The sequence below is a fragment of the Macrobrachium rosenbergii genome, chromosome 51 (genome assembly GCF_040412425.1).
Source record: "Macrobrachium rosenbergii isolate ZJJX-2024 chromosome 51, ASM4041242v1, whole genome shotgun sequence".
In the NCBI taxonomy this organism is placed as follows: domain Eukaryota; kingdom Metazoa; phylum Arthropoda; class Malacostraca; order Decapoda; family Palaemonidae; genus Macrobrachium; species Macrobrachium rosenbergii.
This window is the reverse complement of record NC_089791.1, coordinates 69,575,099-69,591,399: the sequence shown is the minus strand read 5'-3', so window position 1 is coordinate 69,591,399 and position 16,301 is coordinate 69,575,099. Positions and strand designations below refer to the sequence as shown.

Here is a 16,301-nt window from a genome sequence, read left to right as displayed (position 1 = left end):
AAATATTGCTAAATATACCAGAGAAAAAAGCTTTCAGGAATGCTGGAGTTACTACCCCCAGATCGAGTGTCTTCTATATTGAAGACGTCGGTATAACCAAGGGTGAGTGAAAGAATCACAACCACAGAGCCACAATCGATAGACATCCCCATGTCAAAACCCCCGGGAAGAGCGGGGAGCCGTACCAGGTCCCACACTCACCCGCCCGCCAAGCGGCGACTCCAGCGCCATCTGAACTCATTCCATTTCTAGCACGTGATATTCTCACTTAATTATTTTTGTGCTTGTGCTTTTGGCTGAATTTGCCTGTTTCTCAGCATGTCTTCCAGCAAGTTTACTGTCACCAAGTTAAGTACCATCTTATTGTGGGGTTTTTATGATAAGTTTGGCTGTTTCAACCTGTATCTTAATATTATTCGTGGTTGTTGTTATGACGCCGTGGCGTCCCCCGTCAGCCATGTCGACCGCGAGATTCGCCCACCCAGCTTGTTCTGTTTGGGGCTTCTCCTTGTTGTTTACATTTCTTATCATTATCCCCCTAGAATTCATCCTGGTGGCGTTTCCTGGGCGGGTTGTTTCGGTGTTTCTCTGCATTAATTTTGTCGAACCGCATATCGGGGTTCCTCCATTTGAGTTCCCGTCATTTTCCCGCTTAGGTTTCTCCCCAGGATGTTTTCCGCTTTGACAGTCTTAGTTACATTATTATTATAGTGTGATGTGCTGGTGCTAATCAGTGTTTTATTACTTTGATTTGGTCATGTAGGGGAGCATCAGATACGGTTTTGTTGTTTACTTACCCTGTCGCTCCTCTCAGTTAGGCTATGCGCCTTGCACGAGCACATGCTTATATTATTGTTTTATGTATATATATTATTCTTAGTGATGGTGATTTATTTTTATCTGATTAAGTTGTGTGGGGTTCCCCTAGCCTGCCTATGTCACGTTAGGCTTGTATTTTGCTTCCTTTGGCCTCCCACTCTCCCTTTTACCCTGAGTTAGGTTAGATGTGAGGAGGGGTTCAGCAGGTGAGAGAGTTTCTGTTGTTGTTCCTTCCACTGGCCATTGTTTGGGTTGTAGAGTGAGACCCCATTGTTCTCCCCCTTCTATGGAGGGGTAGAGGCTCTTTCTGTGGGTGTGTCTCCTCTGTGCTTCCATAGCATCCTCCCCTTTCGTTCGGCTCTGGTTGGTTTTCAGCACGGGAATTTCTCTCCCCGTTGTTTCCTCCTTCCTCCCTTCCCTTATTCCCTCCTGTTAGCCTAGGCTATCCTTAGGTACGGGTGCTAGCCTGGGCTACGCCTAGGTGTGGGGCGAGCGCGTTGAGGCCTTAGGTCGCTATCCCTTCCGTCCCCTTATTCGGAGTAGGCTATGTTCTTCCACTGCTGGTATTAATTTACTTGGCGTGGTGTGTGTCTGCAGTCGAGCGGGTGAAATAATCTTCCCCAGTCTCCTGTTTTCACTTGCTCTGGCCTACTCCCATCCCTACCCCTCCAACCCTTTCCCCCCCACCCTAAGTCAAGCTCTTTGTCATCTTCTTGTGCGGGTGACGTCAGCTGGCGTTCACTCCGAGTTGTGGGGCCTTTTCCTGGTAGAGAGATTCGCTCCCTCCCAGGGCAAGTCCCCGATGGCTTTTTGCACTAAATGACAAACATCAGACCTAACAAGGACGCAGAAGAAGCTCGGGTAAGGCAGTACCAAAGTACTGCTACTACCCTTCACTACCACCACCGTCGCCAGAGACAAGACGGATGGTTGGTGGTTGCGAGAAATTTTGAGGATTTAATAGTTGGCTGGTCAGGTGATCAATTTCTACTTTCTACACTTTTTATTGATGGATCGTTTCCCGGAGGTACTGATGTGGTAACGCAGCTCAAGGGACTTCCTGTTGAATCACGAATCTTCGTAAGGCGTACGAAATTGAACATGTGAAAATAAGCTCGTGTGGGGGTTCGAGGTGAAGGGCAATACATGGTGGAGGACGACGGCCGAGTTCCAAGATCTTCGCTGATGGCTGCCTAACTCGGATAAGTTCATGTAATGCAGATCCAAGGGTGTTATGTGTACTTAGTCAGTGGTAGTGTACTATACACTTAAAGATCATTGAGGCAAGGCCCTTCATTAATTTTTCAACCTTCAGTGACGTAATTAACGTATCGAGTATAAAATCGTTTGAGATTTAAGTTTCTTGGTTTGGCCTCGGTACCTTTTTTTTAAATGTTAAGTGTCTTTGGGATGGCAACCAGTCGCTCACTACAACTTGTCTTTTTTCCTGTAGGTTGGAGTTTCGCTAAAAGGGGTGGAACCTTGGAGTGAAGAGAGGTCAAGAGCTATCGTCTTGGAACTAACAGGGCACTTTCATCAATGTAGACTGGGGATTTATTATTTAATTTCATGAAGCTATAGCCTTCAATAACTTCAGTCTTGACTCAAGTTTTATATTAAAGTATTTAATTTTCATCAATTTTCTCTTGTCCTCATTAGTCTTTCCATCCTAAAAGTTATTCAAGTAATTTTTCTATAAATTTGGCAAATAAGAGTAACTCCTTTGAGGACTCACAGCAGCTACCAAAATTAGGTTTTTCTTTGTCAAAATCTGTAAATAAAAACACTGTTTTACCAGCAGCCATATACACGGGCACTGAGGCAACCATACACACTGCCACCATCTACCAAGGGATGCAATTCTCTCATCTGGTTATATTATGTCTAAGATTTAGACACATATGGATACCTAAGAAAAAGTAACGTGATTGTACAGAATAAATTCCCTTGTATTTACATTATGCAAGTGTCCTACAATGTGATTTATTTTCCTACTTTTTTTTCTTCACTGATAATTTCCCAAATACGTACAGTATTTCCGTTTTACATCATACCATAAGTGCAGTACCCAACATGAAAACTGCAGAGAAGCACATAATACCAGTGACAAAATTTAGAAATGCTCTGTAATACTTCCCAAAAACTGATGCCAGAGGAGACAATCTTAAGATAAACTTTGTTTCACATACCTGAACAAAGTGGACATTCCACCATACTGCATGGAGAAGCTTCACAACGACGTATACCAAATTTATTAGCTGGTGCACTTCCTAAAATATAACAGGAGTCTGAATCCAAAACAGATGAATCTGATGCAGAGCTTTCAATAACATATGGAGTGGGATCAACCAAAAATCCTCCACCACTGTCTACTTTGTTATAACTATGACCCTTGGCCTTCAAAAACTCCTTGGTCATTTGATGCAGTGCCTCCTCCAACTGATAGACGCAACGAAGATATGTCCTCCCTCATACGTTTTGATTTGGTGAACCAGCCGTCACTGCTTGCTTGCAAGTTTTCTTTAGTTTCTTGTAAATGAGTTTTTGCTTTTCCATTCCATGACCTCTTAGGAGTAATAACTCTTGAATCTCCCAAAGCAACACTGTTTCGAGGTGATCCTGATGAACTTTGAAATTCTAAGTCATCCTCTTCTCTCAGCTTCTGCCTACTAAGACTAACACTACACTCTGAAACCTGATTTGATTTTTTTAATTTTCCTGATGAATCTATGTGTTTGAATGTAAATTTCTTATTAGGACCGTGTATTCCCTTCTCTTTTATATTATTAAAATAATATGACTGTGATTTGTCCTCTCTTACATCCCTGGTCTCTTTCATCTTTGAATCAACGGTCATTATTCCAAATGTTTTCATGCCAACAGTAGTCCTCATCTCTTTGCTCTTACTTAAGCCCTCATTTTTCTGTTGTGAGATGTTCTTGGAGACACTTTTCACTGGTATTTTTTCATGGTGCATTTCCAACCTTTTTAGCCTCTCCTTGGCAAAATCCAGTGCAATGTCTTTAAATATCCTTCTCTCTTCTGGGCTTAATTCCTTCTGTCTTAACTTCTCAAATTCTCTTCTTACACCTGGTATAATGAAGAACAAGAGTAATTAACTGCAATTAAATCAATAGAAATAATGATACAGGATTTACTTTAAAATATGAAAGTCTGACCCCAACCTCGTAAGTACAAAGTAATGTGTCATCCTCCAACCAATGAGTTGTGTACCCATCTGCAAATAAAATCAAATACAGATACCACTTTTACACTTTATGAAAACTCACAAGAATTTTTTACGATCTCTCATAAATGCAAAGTTCCTGGTGTAAATATAAATACTCTTGTCATTCCAAAACACTGTTTTCAATAAAAAGATTAATTTTTTCATACAATCCATTACTTAAAATTTACCCCACATTCATGGTCTGCAAATATCCAAATATCCTGAATGAAAAGCAAATCATCTAGTGACCAGCTACAACATGCAATACTCCTAACTAATCCTTGAGCTGCCAGTGGGTAAAAACTTCACTTATGTGTAGTCTAGCCAATAGATGTGAGGGGATCAGTTGGGTTAGGAAGTGGGAACAAAGTTTCATAAAGTGTTTGTGTAGTAATATCTTAAGTAAGAGTGGCCAATGGCTTTGTAAGGAGTGATTAAAATACTCTTTAAATACAGTACATAAAAATACTGTATTATGTTCATTTCAATACTTCTGCAGTAATGTATTACAAAAGATAAACTCAATGATCTCTCACTATCATATAATTTTGCCCAACATTCACTAAAGCAAAAGCATTTAAATAAGTATATCAAATTGATGCACACTATAATCTCTCCTGTATCTGCATTAATAGAGCCAAGCCCTGCCGGGTAATGGAAATTTCTGGATATGATAAAAAGGACACTATGGGTGTAAAACGGCAACTTCGTACCCTTACTCCCCCTACCTTGTCAATACCAAATAACTGCATGCACTGAATATGATTATAAACAATAAACAACATGCTTTAGTCTGTTTAAAAACAACAGAATACACTGCACAGCACAGTACACAGAATAAAAACCAAACCTTGCAGAATACTGCATAAAATTGTATAAAAAATGAACACTGACATTCTCTCTCTCTCTCTCTCTCTCTCTTACCTGTGATATGCCAAAGTTGCTTACATGGACCATCATTGAATTATTTCTTTTTATAAAAAAGAAAAAACCAGAAAGAGAAAGGTAAGCAAATGTACAGCAACAAGATGCATACATATACACATGCACAAATAAAACAGGTTTTGATGTAAGAAATAAAACAGGTTTTGACGTAAGAAAACCCTACTTTTGGTAGCAGCTGTGAGTCCTTAAAGGAGTTACTCTCACAGTGTATTAAAGGCTCCATAAGATAGACTAACTTATATCAAGAATTCTCTTTTAGTCGGTCTTGGCCAGTATTAGTGCACAATGACACTTGATAGAGTATAGGACTCAAGACAAGATGGCTCTTCCAATTATCCACAGAGATTACCTTGGTTCTCAATTCCTACTGTCAAGCTGCAAGAAGTAGCGACAGCAACATCATATATATGTCGCCATTGTAGACGTGGCACCACAGATAGCACTTTGTACATTGGCCATCACTGTGTGAGACCTCTCTTACTCATTACTGCACTACAGTACTTTCTTTCAGGTTTATGCAGGATGATATTCACACAAATATCAAGCCTTTTTGTCAGGGAAAGTGGGTGTGTTAGAGGACTCACAACGGCCACAAAGATACGGTTTTCCTACGTCAAAACCTATTTTTTGATAGTGTAACCGCTGTTCATCCTCAAAGGAGCTTACCAAAGAAATTGACAGGTGACAAAATGGCTTAAGCTCTTGAATTTCAATCCCAATAACCCAGAAAAAACTTTGGTCCAAGGTCAAGCCACATGTTTTAAGCCGCATTCTTTACTCCAAATACCATTTAGGGTTTAGTTACAAAGAACATGAAACCAAACACAAACTTCTTTTGGGATGCAGTCCTATAGTAACTTACCTAAATATGCTGGGTTTGGTCGCAGTATTGTTGCACCTTTCCCAGTGATATCTTAGTGTACCCACTATATCCAGATGTTCCCTGGTTTTCCGCTCTAGCATCTATGGAGTCAACACTAACCATACTTTCTCCGATGACCATCCTGAACACTCTGAGACTTCTTCAAAAATAACATTTGTGAAGGAAGCCAATGATATACAGTACTTACTTTCCTGATGTCATGTGATTAGGATAGGAGGAGTGTGGGTCTATCTTTTTAATAAGGGGCACTAATTCTATTCTTAGCTCATGTAGAGAAAGTGGTTTGTTTGTGCTAGGGTGTAGGAAAATCGGACCTTCTGGGATGTTTGCCGTGACTTCTAGGTAAACCTTAAGTGCTTGAACCAGCATAGTATTTTGTCTGACAAACTGAGGTTCTTTATCAGAATAGATTTCCTCATTCAAAGGGTTCTCATTCTTGGCCAGGAATGATGGGCCAAGAGACAAGGTGTTTGAGTGATGTAGAGTCCCCGTCTGAAAGAGTCCAGTTCATTAATACGAGCTCCTGATGCCAAAGCAGTCAAATTGATTGTCTTTTGTAGCATGTGAATTGTGGTTGTCTTGGTATAGAGGGATGAATGAATTTTTATTTAGCATTTCCCAACGTTTTGTGAGAGAGAGAGAGAGAGAGAGAGAGAGAGAGAGAGAGAGAGAGAGAGAGAGAGAGAGAGAGAGAGAGAGAGAGAGAGAGAGAGCGTAATTGTCGTTAGTGAGTGTTTCGGTTGTTGGAGGGGGGATGAGGGTCGTTAGCTGGAGTTTGTTTACGGCGCTGTCTGTCTGTCTGTCGGTAGTTCAGTATTGAGTTGAGGTTCAATCGTGAAAGTGGTCAGTTCAGTTCATCTGAGTTTTTGGATACCGGTTATTGTATGTTTCGTGAGTCGTGTGTTTTTTCTGTCACATGCCGTTGTTGTCGGTGCATGTGTCTCTTCCTTTTCTGTTGAGAGTCTGCTTCAGTGTTGTTGTGTGGTTTTGTGTGCTGTGTTGGCGACCGTGGACCCTTAATCCATCTCCCAGCAACCGAGGATCAGGGCGAGTGTTGTGTGTGTTCTATGTATCTGTGTTGTGTGTTGTTTTTGTGGTTTTGAATTCCGTCACATTGGGCCCACTGAATTGAGGGGTTGACAGAAGCTGAAGCATCTTATTCCAGGACCAAATATTTGGAAGCCTTGCAGGAGCAGGTCTTTGTAATGCAAAAGGCCGGAGGAGGGAAGTGACAATTTCTGTATTAGCATCAATACTGTATTAAATCCATAACGCAAGGGTTCCGTTCAAGTTGCTTTGTATGCCATGACTGTTGTAACAGTAAGTCATCTATCTTCAACAGAGATCTCAACTGGGCTCTCAACATGGATATAATCTAACCATGCTTTCCATATGGACAGGTATATGCAGAATAGACGATTTCCATAGTTTCTGCACTAGGTACCTAGCAATGTTGGGTGGGTAATTTTCACGTCAGACGAGATTTAAAATCCACACATGAAGGTCTCAGCTCAGAAAGGAGATAGAACAGCAGACAGTAATGGAATTGAATTCTTTGCCTGTTGTTGAAGTAATAGGAACCAATGCCTGTTTGGAGAACCAATGCCTGTTTAGAGACTTATATGACTCCGAGTCGTGGCGAACCTTTTTGGTTTTGGAAAAAAGAGAAATCTCGGGTTCTTGTTTCCTGGATTCCCTTTTTTCGAAGGAGAGCATATATTATACAGTTCTGTTGTTGGGCTTGTTTACTGAGTTGAGCCACAAAAGACTCCTTGAAAAGTCCTTTTAATGGCAACTTCCAGCATAGTAATAAAGGTTATGATACTGAGGAGGTGGAGCCTAGCATGAAATCCAGCTAAGGCTGTCCCCTCAGATTTTTTTCATATGGGTCCCAAACTGTTGAGTAGCCATGTCCAGCGGGAGCTTTTTCCCCTCAAAAGGAAGGCCAAGTGTTGTCTATTCCTTAGTACAATTATCAGACACTGGGATGACAGAGACAAATGGCTTTTAATTCTGCCATTAGCTCTCGTTTCCCAGTTACCACAAAATTCTGAAGACCTGTCTTCACCTGACTGATGTTTTAAAAGTGAAGGGACAGAAGGCTAAGGCTACTCGGAGAGTTGGAGCCCTTACTATCTTTTGAACTGAAGTTTTGTAGCCCAAATTAGCCTTATTATTGCTACCAGTTAGAGTTGATGCCAATCTCTGCCCAGGCAGATTGTGCAGCCATTTTATTCTTTTGTTTAAAGGCTGAGCATCATTACACCTTACATCTACTGTAATTCCGTGTCCAGGACTGGCCTAATTTCCTCTTTGGAATCATGGATAATTCAGCAATTCTAGCAAACCATACCCACCCCCCTGCCTTTTTTTTGGGGGGGAGGGGTTGCGCATCTGATTGTGCCTCAGCAGTCGTACTTCCCTTTCGGGGGTACTACAACTGCCCAGCAACCAAGGGGCAGAAGTCTTGGATGAACTAGAAGTCCTGAGTAAACTACTATACCCCTCAGAAGATACAAAAACTTCAGTCAGGGTTAGGTGGATTCTTATACTCTCTTTTTGGGGACTAGGATCCCCTTTAGTACCTGATAACTGTATGGAAGACAGAACTCCTTTTGAGGTATCTCTTCCATGTACAGCTGAAAGCTGTGTCCCTAGATCCTTATACTTCCCTTTTGGGGGGATAGGATCCTCTTTAGTATCCAACAGCTGCATGGGAGATATATTTCCTTTTGAGGTATCTCTTCCATGTACAGCTGAAAGCTGTCCCTGGTCCTTCTGGGTTCAGCAGGGCAGATTCAGTGGCAATGTCTACTTCATATCTGATAAAAGGGACATTTCCTCCAAGTAACAGACCTGGGAGGTACTAGGAATCAATGCTTTTGGGTTTTGGCCCAAACATGAGTTCTGTTCGGAAATGGAGGGAAATATACTCTGTCAGGATTATTGCCCGGAAGATGTACTATAGTCTCCTCCTTCCATACCCTTACTGAAACCTAGGACCCAACGAAACACTTAAAGCAAGCTGTTTCACTTTTAAAACTTTTTGCCAGGAGCATGTTACAAATTTCACACGTCTGGCAACCAATCATATTCCCCTTATTTCTACAAGGGCTATGTTCATGGCAGGTGTTATGGGCCTTGCATAATTGCAGCCCTGTTCGTGATATAAAGAAAGTTCTTATCAGAAACTACTTGGTACTAACTATCTGTAGCCACTCAGAATAATAGTTCTTCTTTGGAGGGTGGTAGAGCTTTCAACTGGCACGCTGTTGGCCCAGCGTTCGACTCTCTGAGCCGCCAATGAAGAATTAGAGGAATTTATTTCTGGTGATAGAAATTCACTTCTCGTCATAATGTGGTTCGGATTCCACAATAAGCTGTAGGTCCCGTTGCTAGGTAACCAGTTGGTTCTTAGCCACGTAAAAATAAGTCTAATCCTTCGGGCCAGCCTAGGAGAGCTGTTAACCAGCTCAGTGGTCTGGTTAAACTAAGATATACTTAACTTCACTCAGAATAATACAGACTAGCTTCGTCACAACTTTGTAACTGTAGTACAATGTTATGACAATGGCTATTTACGAGGCTGCAGTAATTATTACCTTGTTCACAGATACTACCATAAACTTTGTCTTGTATTTCTAACAAATGTTAGAAATGCTAATTATTTATAATTTAAGCACAACTAACATAAAATATGTAGCCCTATTGCTGTACAATATACTGTTAGCCATTATAATAATGGGTTTTTTCTTTTAAGATAGCAGTCATGTATAAATTACATAATTACTACAAAATTTTTTGCTTTAAAAGTAAATTCTTGAATGTTACGCCACTCAAGCTAACTGTATACTGTAAAACTAATTTATATATCTAGCCTAGACTACTACTTTATCTAGTCTAGGCTAAGAATAGGTTTCACCTTTAAAGGGTTCTCACTTTATCTCATAGTCTAGGCTGCATAGACCATACTTAAGGCTATAGGGTACATAAGAAAATCCACTAGTGTGTAGCCCTATAGCCTAATCTACGTCCTTCAATGAACATATTTTGCCAAAGGAAAATTTTTCCATATGCTAGATTCATAAATTAAGTACAATTTCAATGTCCGTTATATTAAAATGTAATATTTCAAAAATTATGAAGGTAAACAGACAACACCATTGTTTTTCCTAGCGAAAACGGCATCGGAGGAGCAATACGTGAAGGAAACATCATATAATATGATACAAGTTCCCTTGCACAAACGATAATTGGGAAACAATTTCACAAAATTTATTCAGTATGGCGATTAAATACTACGCCAAACAATTGGTTTTATTTAATTCAAGATTTGGAAGTTGAACACGGTTAGAAGCTGGTTTTTGGCTAGCATAGTCTATATGAACAATCAGCTAGCCTACTAGGCTACTAATCTAAATTAAGCAACCTAAGATAATTAATAATGTAAGAAGGGCATATATTAACAACCTTCAAGAACGGCAATGTTTGTCAGCTATACGATTTGTGTAGAAGCTGCTATTGGCGAAGTAATTTCATGAAGGGAAAAACTGTATAATTTGATACAAGTTCCCTGATATTAATGATAACTGGGGCACATTTTCACAAAATTCATTCAGTACGGCAATTAAATATTATGCCAAACAATTGGTTTCATATAATCCAAGATTTGGAAGTTGAATGCGGTTGGAAGCTGGTTTTCGGCCAGTGTAGTCTATATGAACAGTCAACATACCTACTAGGATACTAATCTAAATGAAGTAGCCTGGCCTATCTATTAAGTAATCTAAGATAATTACTGTACTAAGGTAAGAAGGGCATATTAATGACCTTCAAGAATGGCACTGTTTGTCAGCTTCAGTGGACCCCTGCTAGATTGTGGTCCAACATTTGCGGTTTTTTCTAAGAAACATATCTCCAAATATATCGCGGGAAAATTCACTAATTTGCAGGTTTTTTCGTACAGCAACACAGTGCTCTCCCATTTTTACGCCGGGATAGGTTCCAGAACCTACTACGGAAATGCAAAAATCCCTTCTAAAATATGCTTATAATTGCCAAATACCTTGTACCCCTTAAACTAAACTTCTTATAGCTGCCTATTTTAACATTTCACTGCTTAATTTGACAGTTCAAACAAAAATATGCCTTAAATTATCATACTAAAACAATTTAATATCATTTCAAATAAAAATACACCCCAAACCATCGTCCCAAAACACCCAAAGTAACCTTACATTACAGTAGTCTCTTACTACTGTTACTCTTAAGTGGGCTATATACACACCTAAAACACTTATAACTGCCTATTTTAACAGTTCATTGCTAAACTTGACAGTTCAAACAAAAATATACCTCAAACTATCATCCCAAAACACCCTAACATCATTCCAAAGTCATGTTGCAAAATTAAGTATACCAGCCTACAACTGTTACTCTTAAGTATCCCCTATCATTCAGAAATGCACTTTTCTTTGGCCTACATAACTTTGCGCACCAGTCTGTACATACTGTAATGCACTGGGCATACATTTTACCTATATTGATATTTTCCTGTGTTGTAAGATGATTTTGAAATGATATTTACTGTGCAGGTATGTATTTTGGGATAGTACTAGTACTGTATAGAGCATCTAAAATATGTGGGTAGTCCAAAACAACAGGACACGTACCTCCAAACAGAATGCTAGGTTTGTTACATCATGTTAGTATTTTCGTGATTACATACAAGTACATTTACAATAAAAAAAAGATTTACTACAGTAAGTTCTTGGTTTACGTCATTTTGTGGTTAGTCCTCATCATCTCCCATAAGTTTATTAAAAAATTCTTTTGCCATCATTCCTCTCTCTCTCTCTCTCAGTATAGGCTACATATACTGAGAAAACACAGCAAAATATCCATAAGACATTACTTCACTTACAGAATCTATTTGTACTGTATTGATATAATCACCAAAAAATATTTAAAATTCGAATTTCATATGTAGGTTCCAATAGCAATTTTCCTGTGACAACAATATCTCCTCTCTCTCTCTCTCTCTCTCTCTCTCTCTCTCTCGTTATACCACTGTACTGTACTGTACCTCTCTCTCTCTCTCTCTCTCTCTCTCTCTCTCTTGTAAGTTAAGTGTACCTTAGTTTTCCCAGACCACTGAGCTGATGAACAGCTCTCCTAGGGCTGGCCCGAAGGATTAGTCTTATTTCTACGTCTAAGAAACAACTGGTTACTTAGCAACGGGACTCTCTCAGCTTATTGTGGAATCTCCACATTATAGCTTGTAGAAATGAATTTCTATCACCAGAAATAAATTTCTCTAACTCTTCATCAGCCGGCCGGGGACTCAAACTCGGGCTTGGTGAGTGCCAGTCCACAGCTCTACTGACTCGCCCAACAAAGAGCTTCTCTCTCTCTCGTATACCAGTACTGTACTGTACATTCACTGTAATGAAAATAATATCAATTACTGTACCATAAGCATAAACTAACACGAAAATAAACAAATCCAGCAATTCACGACAGATCGATGTAGGGAGCATTGCCATATTTTTTGCTTTATCTAATTCATTGTACGTTATTTCATTACAAGTGTAGTTGACTATGATTACCACACATATTATAAGAGTACACAAGAGAATATTTTATCACTATTGATGTTTCATCTCTAATCCCTGTAAAAATATTTAAAATCCGAATTTCATACAGAGGCAACTCTTAACATTCTCATCCCAGCCATAGTTCAAGTGTCTTTAGTTCTTATCCCCAGCAATTTACTGTGCTTCGATTTATGTATAAACACTTCAGTTCTCTCTCTCTCTCTCTCTAAACAGTATACAGTAAACCTCCTGTATTCGTGATCTCACAATTCACGGACTCACATATTCACAGATTTCTCTTTGGAACGTATCTACCCATCATTTGCGGAAAATTCGCCCATTCGCAGTATTTTTCACTGAGAAATATTCACTAAATACTGTATTTTCATCTCATTTTCATGACTAAATGCACTTTTTGTGATAAAACTATTAAAATATTCAGGTAATGCTCAAGCTACAATAATTCACCTTACAATAATTCGATTATACAGTGGGGTATGCAATTAATACTGATATGACAATATTATTTATAAAATATTTTTAAATTTTGCGCGGGTGCAGGCAGCACCGTACAATCAGGTAGTGAGAGAGACCAAATTACAATAGACCAATTTTTTTCCTCCATCTCTTTATTCAATCTTCTAGTAAAAAAAGTAAAAGAGAATGATAAAAGTATTGTTAGTAACGTTATACTCTTGCGTAAATGCATACAGCCATAAACAACCGACCAAGAATCTGTTGTTTTGCTTATAACCGAATCGGATAACAACAACTGTTTACCTGGTATTTCCACCATTGTACAATAATAAGTTAAGTATACCTTAGTTTAACCAGACCACTGAGCTGATTAACAGTTCTCTTAGGGCTGGCCCGAAGGATTAGATTTATTTTACGGGGCTAAAAACCAATTGGTTACCTAGCAATGGGACCAACAGCTTATTGTGGAATCCGAACCACATTATAGCAAGAAATGAATTTCTATCACCAGAAATAACTTCCTCTTATTATTCATTGGCTGGTCGGAGATTTGAACGTGGGGCAAGCACAGTGCTAGCTGAGAATGGAACCCACCTTCCCAATGAGGAACTAATACGGTAATAAACAATTACCGTAGGTTATGGCACAAAAGACGTTAAGTAGAGTAGGACTGATATATTTTTACATTATACCCTTATTCAGTATGGATAAAAGATCATCAAGGAAATACAGGCAGTCCCCAGTTTACGACGGGGTTCCGTTCTTGCGCCGCTCGATATATTTTTACAAAAATCATAAGAAAAACCTTATTTAATGCTCTGGGTGCATTGAAAACGATTATTCAAATTATGATTATTCTGGATAAATTTCTTCCATCGATCATACGACACCCGAACATGCGTCGAAATAATGAATATATTTGAAAAGCTAAATTTCGTGGCCGGAACCGCTGAAACCGGGACTTGTTTAAGCTGCAAGTTGTGGCTGAGAGAAACAATGTTCAAGCTGCTAATGACTATACTGTAAATTATCATGCATTGGCAACATGGATGAGACTCGATAGAAATTAAAATGGGAGAGAAAGTATTTTAATCAAAATTACTGGGCATGAAAGAACACATTACTGCTATTTTTATGCCGATAAATGATAAATAGCAAACAGAATCTTGAATTTTTTTTACACAAAACAAACGCCCCCAAACGGCCATTGTCATCTATTAATGAAAACAGATAAATTAATTTCACGACGAGACGTATTTTAGTTATATTTTGACTTAAAACGCTTCTTATAATGAAAAATAACCTTTCCCCTTATATTAAAGTATCTAGACTCTAAAGATTCATTTATGCTAACTAGAAGCAAGAAAAGCGCTCTGAACTGAGTTAAATACGGCAAAATAAACACTGCATAAACGATTTCCAAACCAAAACATTGATCACTATGATCGCAATTTATAATACAAACGCAATATAAGAATATATGCAATATTATTGGATACAGTGAATTAAGGCATAACATTTTAAACGATCCATGGAAAAGACGCATACTCGTTATGTTGACATTTGTATAATACGATACGTGAATATAGAGTACAGTATAATGTAGGCTACGCTACCATGTATGTCTGCAATATAGCATAGTGTAGGCTAAGCTAATTCTTGTTTGTTATTCAATTTCTCTTTGTATTGAATTATCATAAGTCACTTTGCATGAACCTCCAGAATTAACTGATATTAATAATTACTATACCGTGTATGTAAAGAGTATATTTCATAGTGTAGGCTAGGCTACCATATATGTATACATGGTACTGAATACCCTAGTGTAGGCTAGGCTATGTTTGAGATACGTTTTGGTATTTCTTTTTGAACCTAACCCCATCGTAAGTAGGATAATACCTGTATAAGCATTTTTAGTTTGTTTTGTGTGTGTTTGAACTATCAAAATAGGCAGTTCTAAGTGTTTTTGTAGGGTTCTAAGTATTCGCTGGTTTTAGCTATTCGAGGAGGTTGTGGTACGCATCCCCCGCAAGTACGGGGGGGGTGGTTACTGTACATATTACTTCAATGGAAAAAACATCAAAATATCAATGAAACATTTCACTTACAGAATCCATTTATACATGTAAAAACCACAGTTTCTCTCTCTCTATCTCTCTCAAACAGTATAATATCCTTCAATGGAAAAAAAAAATAGCAAAATATCAACAAAACATTACTTCACTTACAGAATCCATTTATACTGTGCTTAGACTTCGATGTGAAAACCACAGTTCTCCCTCTCTCAGTATACATATATTTTAATGAAAAAATATAGTAATGAGTGAATAAACAGTGTTGCTCTAAGAAAAAAAAGCGAATGTGATAACTTTAGAGATACAGCCCAAAGAAAAATCCACAAACTAGTGAAATTTCCCCCGCAGACAAGTAAATAATGTGTTCCACAAAAATCTGCGACAAAGTGAACTGCAGAAATGTGAAACGCATAAAACTGGAGGGCATTGCATTCACTAATTACTATATTTTCGTGACTAAATACATTTCTTATGATAAAAAAAATTACTTACTAATTTTCAAATGTTAATATTAATGTAAACACAGAAAAATATCAATCAAATGTTAAAGTAAAATCCCTCAATATTGATCTATTATCATGTAATATGTAGTGTATAAAAAAAATTATGTTCAGCTCCCCCCCTCTCTCTATGATGACACGCTACTGGTTGACGGAGTTGGAAGTAGCCACTTACAAAGCTTGCAGCCTGATGCTTTGGTATGTACTGTCACTAGTGTGTCAGTTGTATCTCTCTCTCTCTCTCTTTCTCACTGAGATAAGAGAGAAAATTTTTATGCATATGTAACATGTATGTTTATTTGTTTTGTATGATAAATAAATGATTTACTAATTTTCAAATATTAATATTAATGTAAACACAACAAAATATCAATTCACTAAGAAAAAATATAATAAATTGGGTAAGATTTTAGCTTAATATTTTGTATTCCCTGATCTTTTTCTGTCTCTGACTTAGGGGGAGGGATGAAGGCATAACTGTCAATCATCTTGACATATTGACCATGAAGGGGGTCAGCACCTGGGGAGAGTCTCTCTATCTCTCTCTCTTTACGCCAAAGGATTCTTGTAAAATGTGAGATGGATAGATAGACAGAAAGGGAGCTATTGGCTGAAAGGGTCAGAAGTAACGAATCACACAGCAGGGTTTGTTAGCTCAACGCTGATTGGCTCGTAGCACAACACACTATTGGCTGGAAGAGTAAGAAGAGCCAACCACAGAGCAGGATATCAGCTTTGCTAGTTGCTGATTGGCTTGTAGCTCTGAAGCTTTGTGAG

At 38.5% G+C, this 16,301-nt stretch overlaps 1 protein-coding gene across 1 annotated transcript in view; it reads right to left on the bottom strand.

Annotated features, from left to right (window-relative positions):
• LOC136833092 (uncharacterized) overlaps positions 1–16,301 on the bottom strand; it is a 532,781-nt gene that overhangs the window by 50,256 nt on the left and 466,224 nt on the right. Inside the window, exon 9 of the mRNA XM_067094739.1 lies at positions 3,009–3,909. Within this exon, the coding sequence (XP_066950840.1) occupies positions 3,203–3,909 (707 nt within the window). The 3' untranslated portion in view covers positions 3,009–3,202. The remainder of the gene's footprint in view (positions 1–3,008; positions 3,910–16,301) is intronic.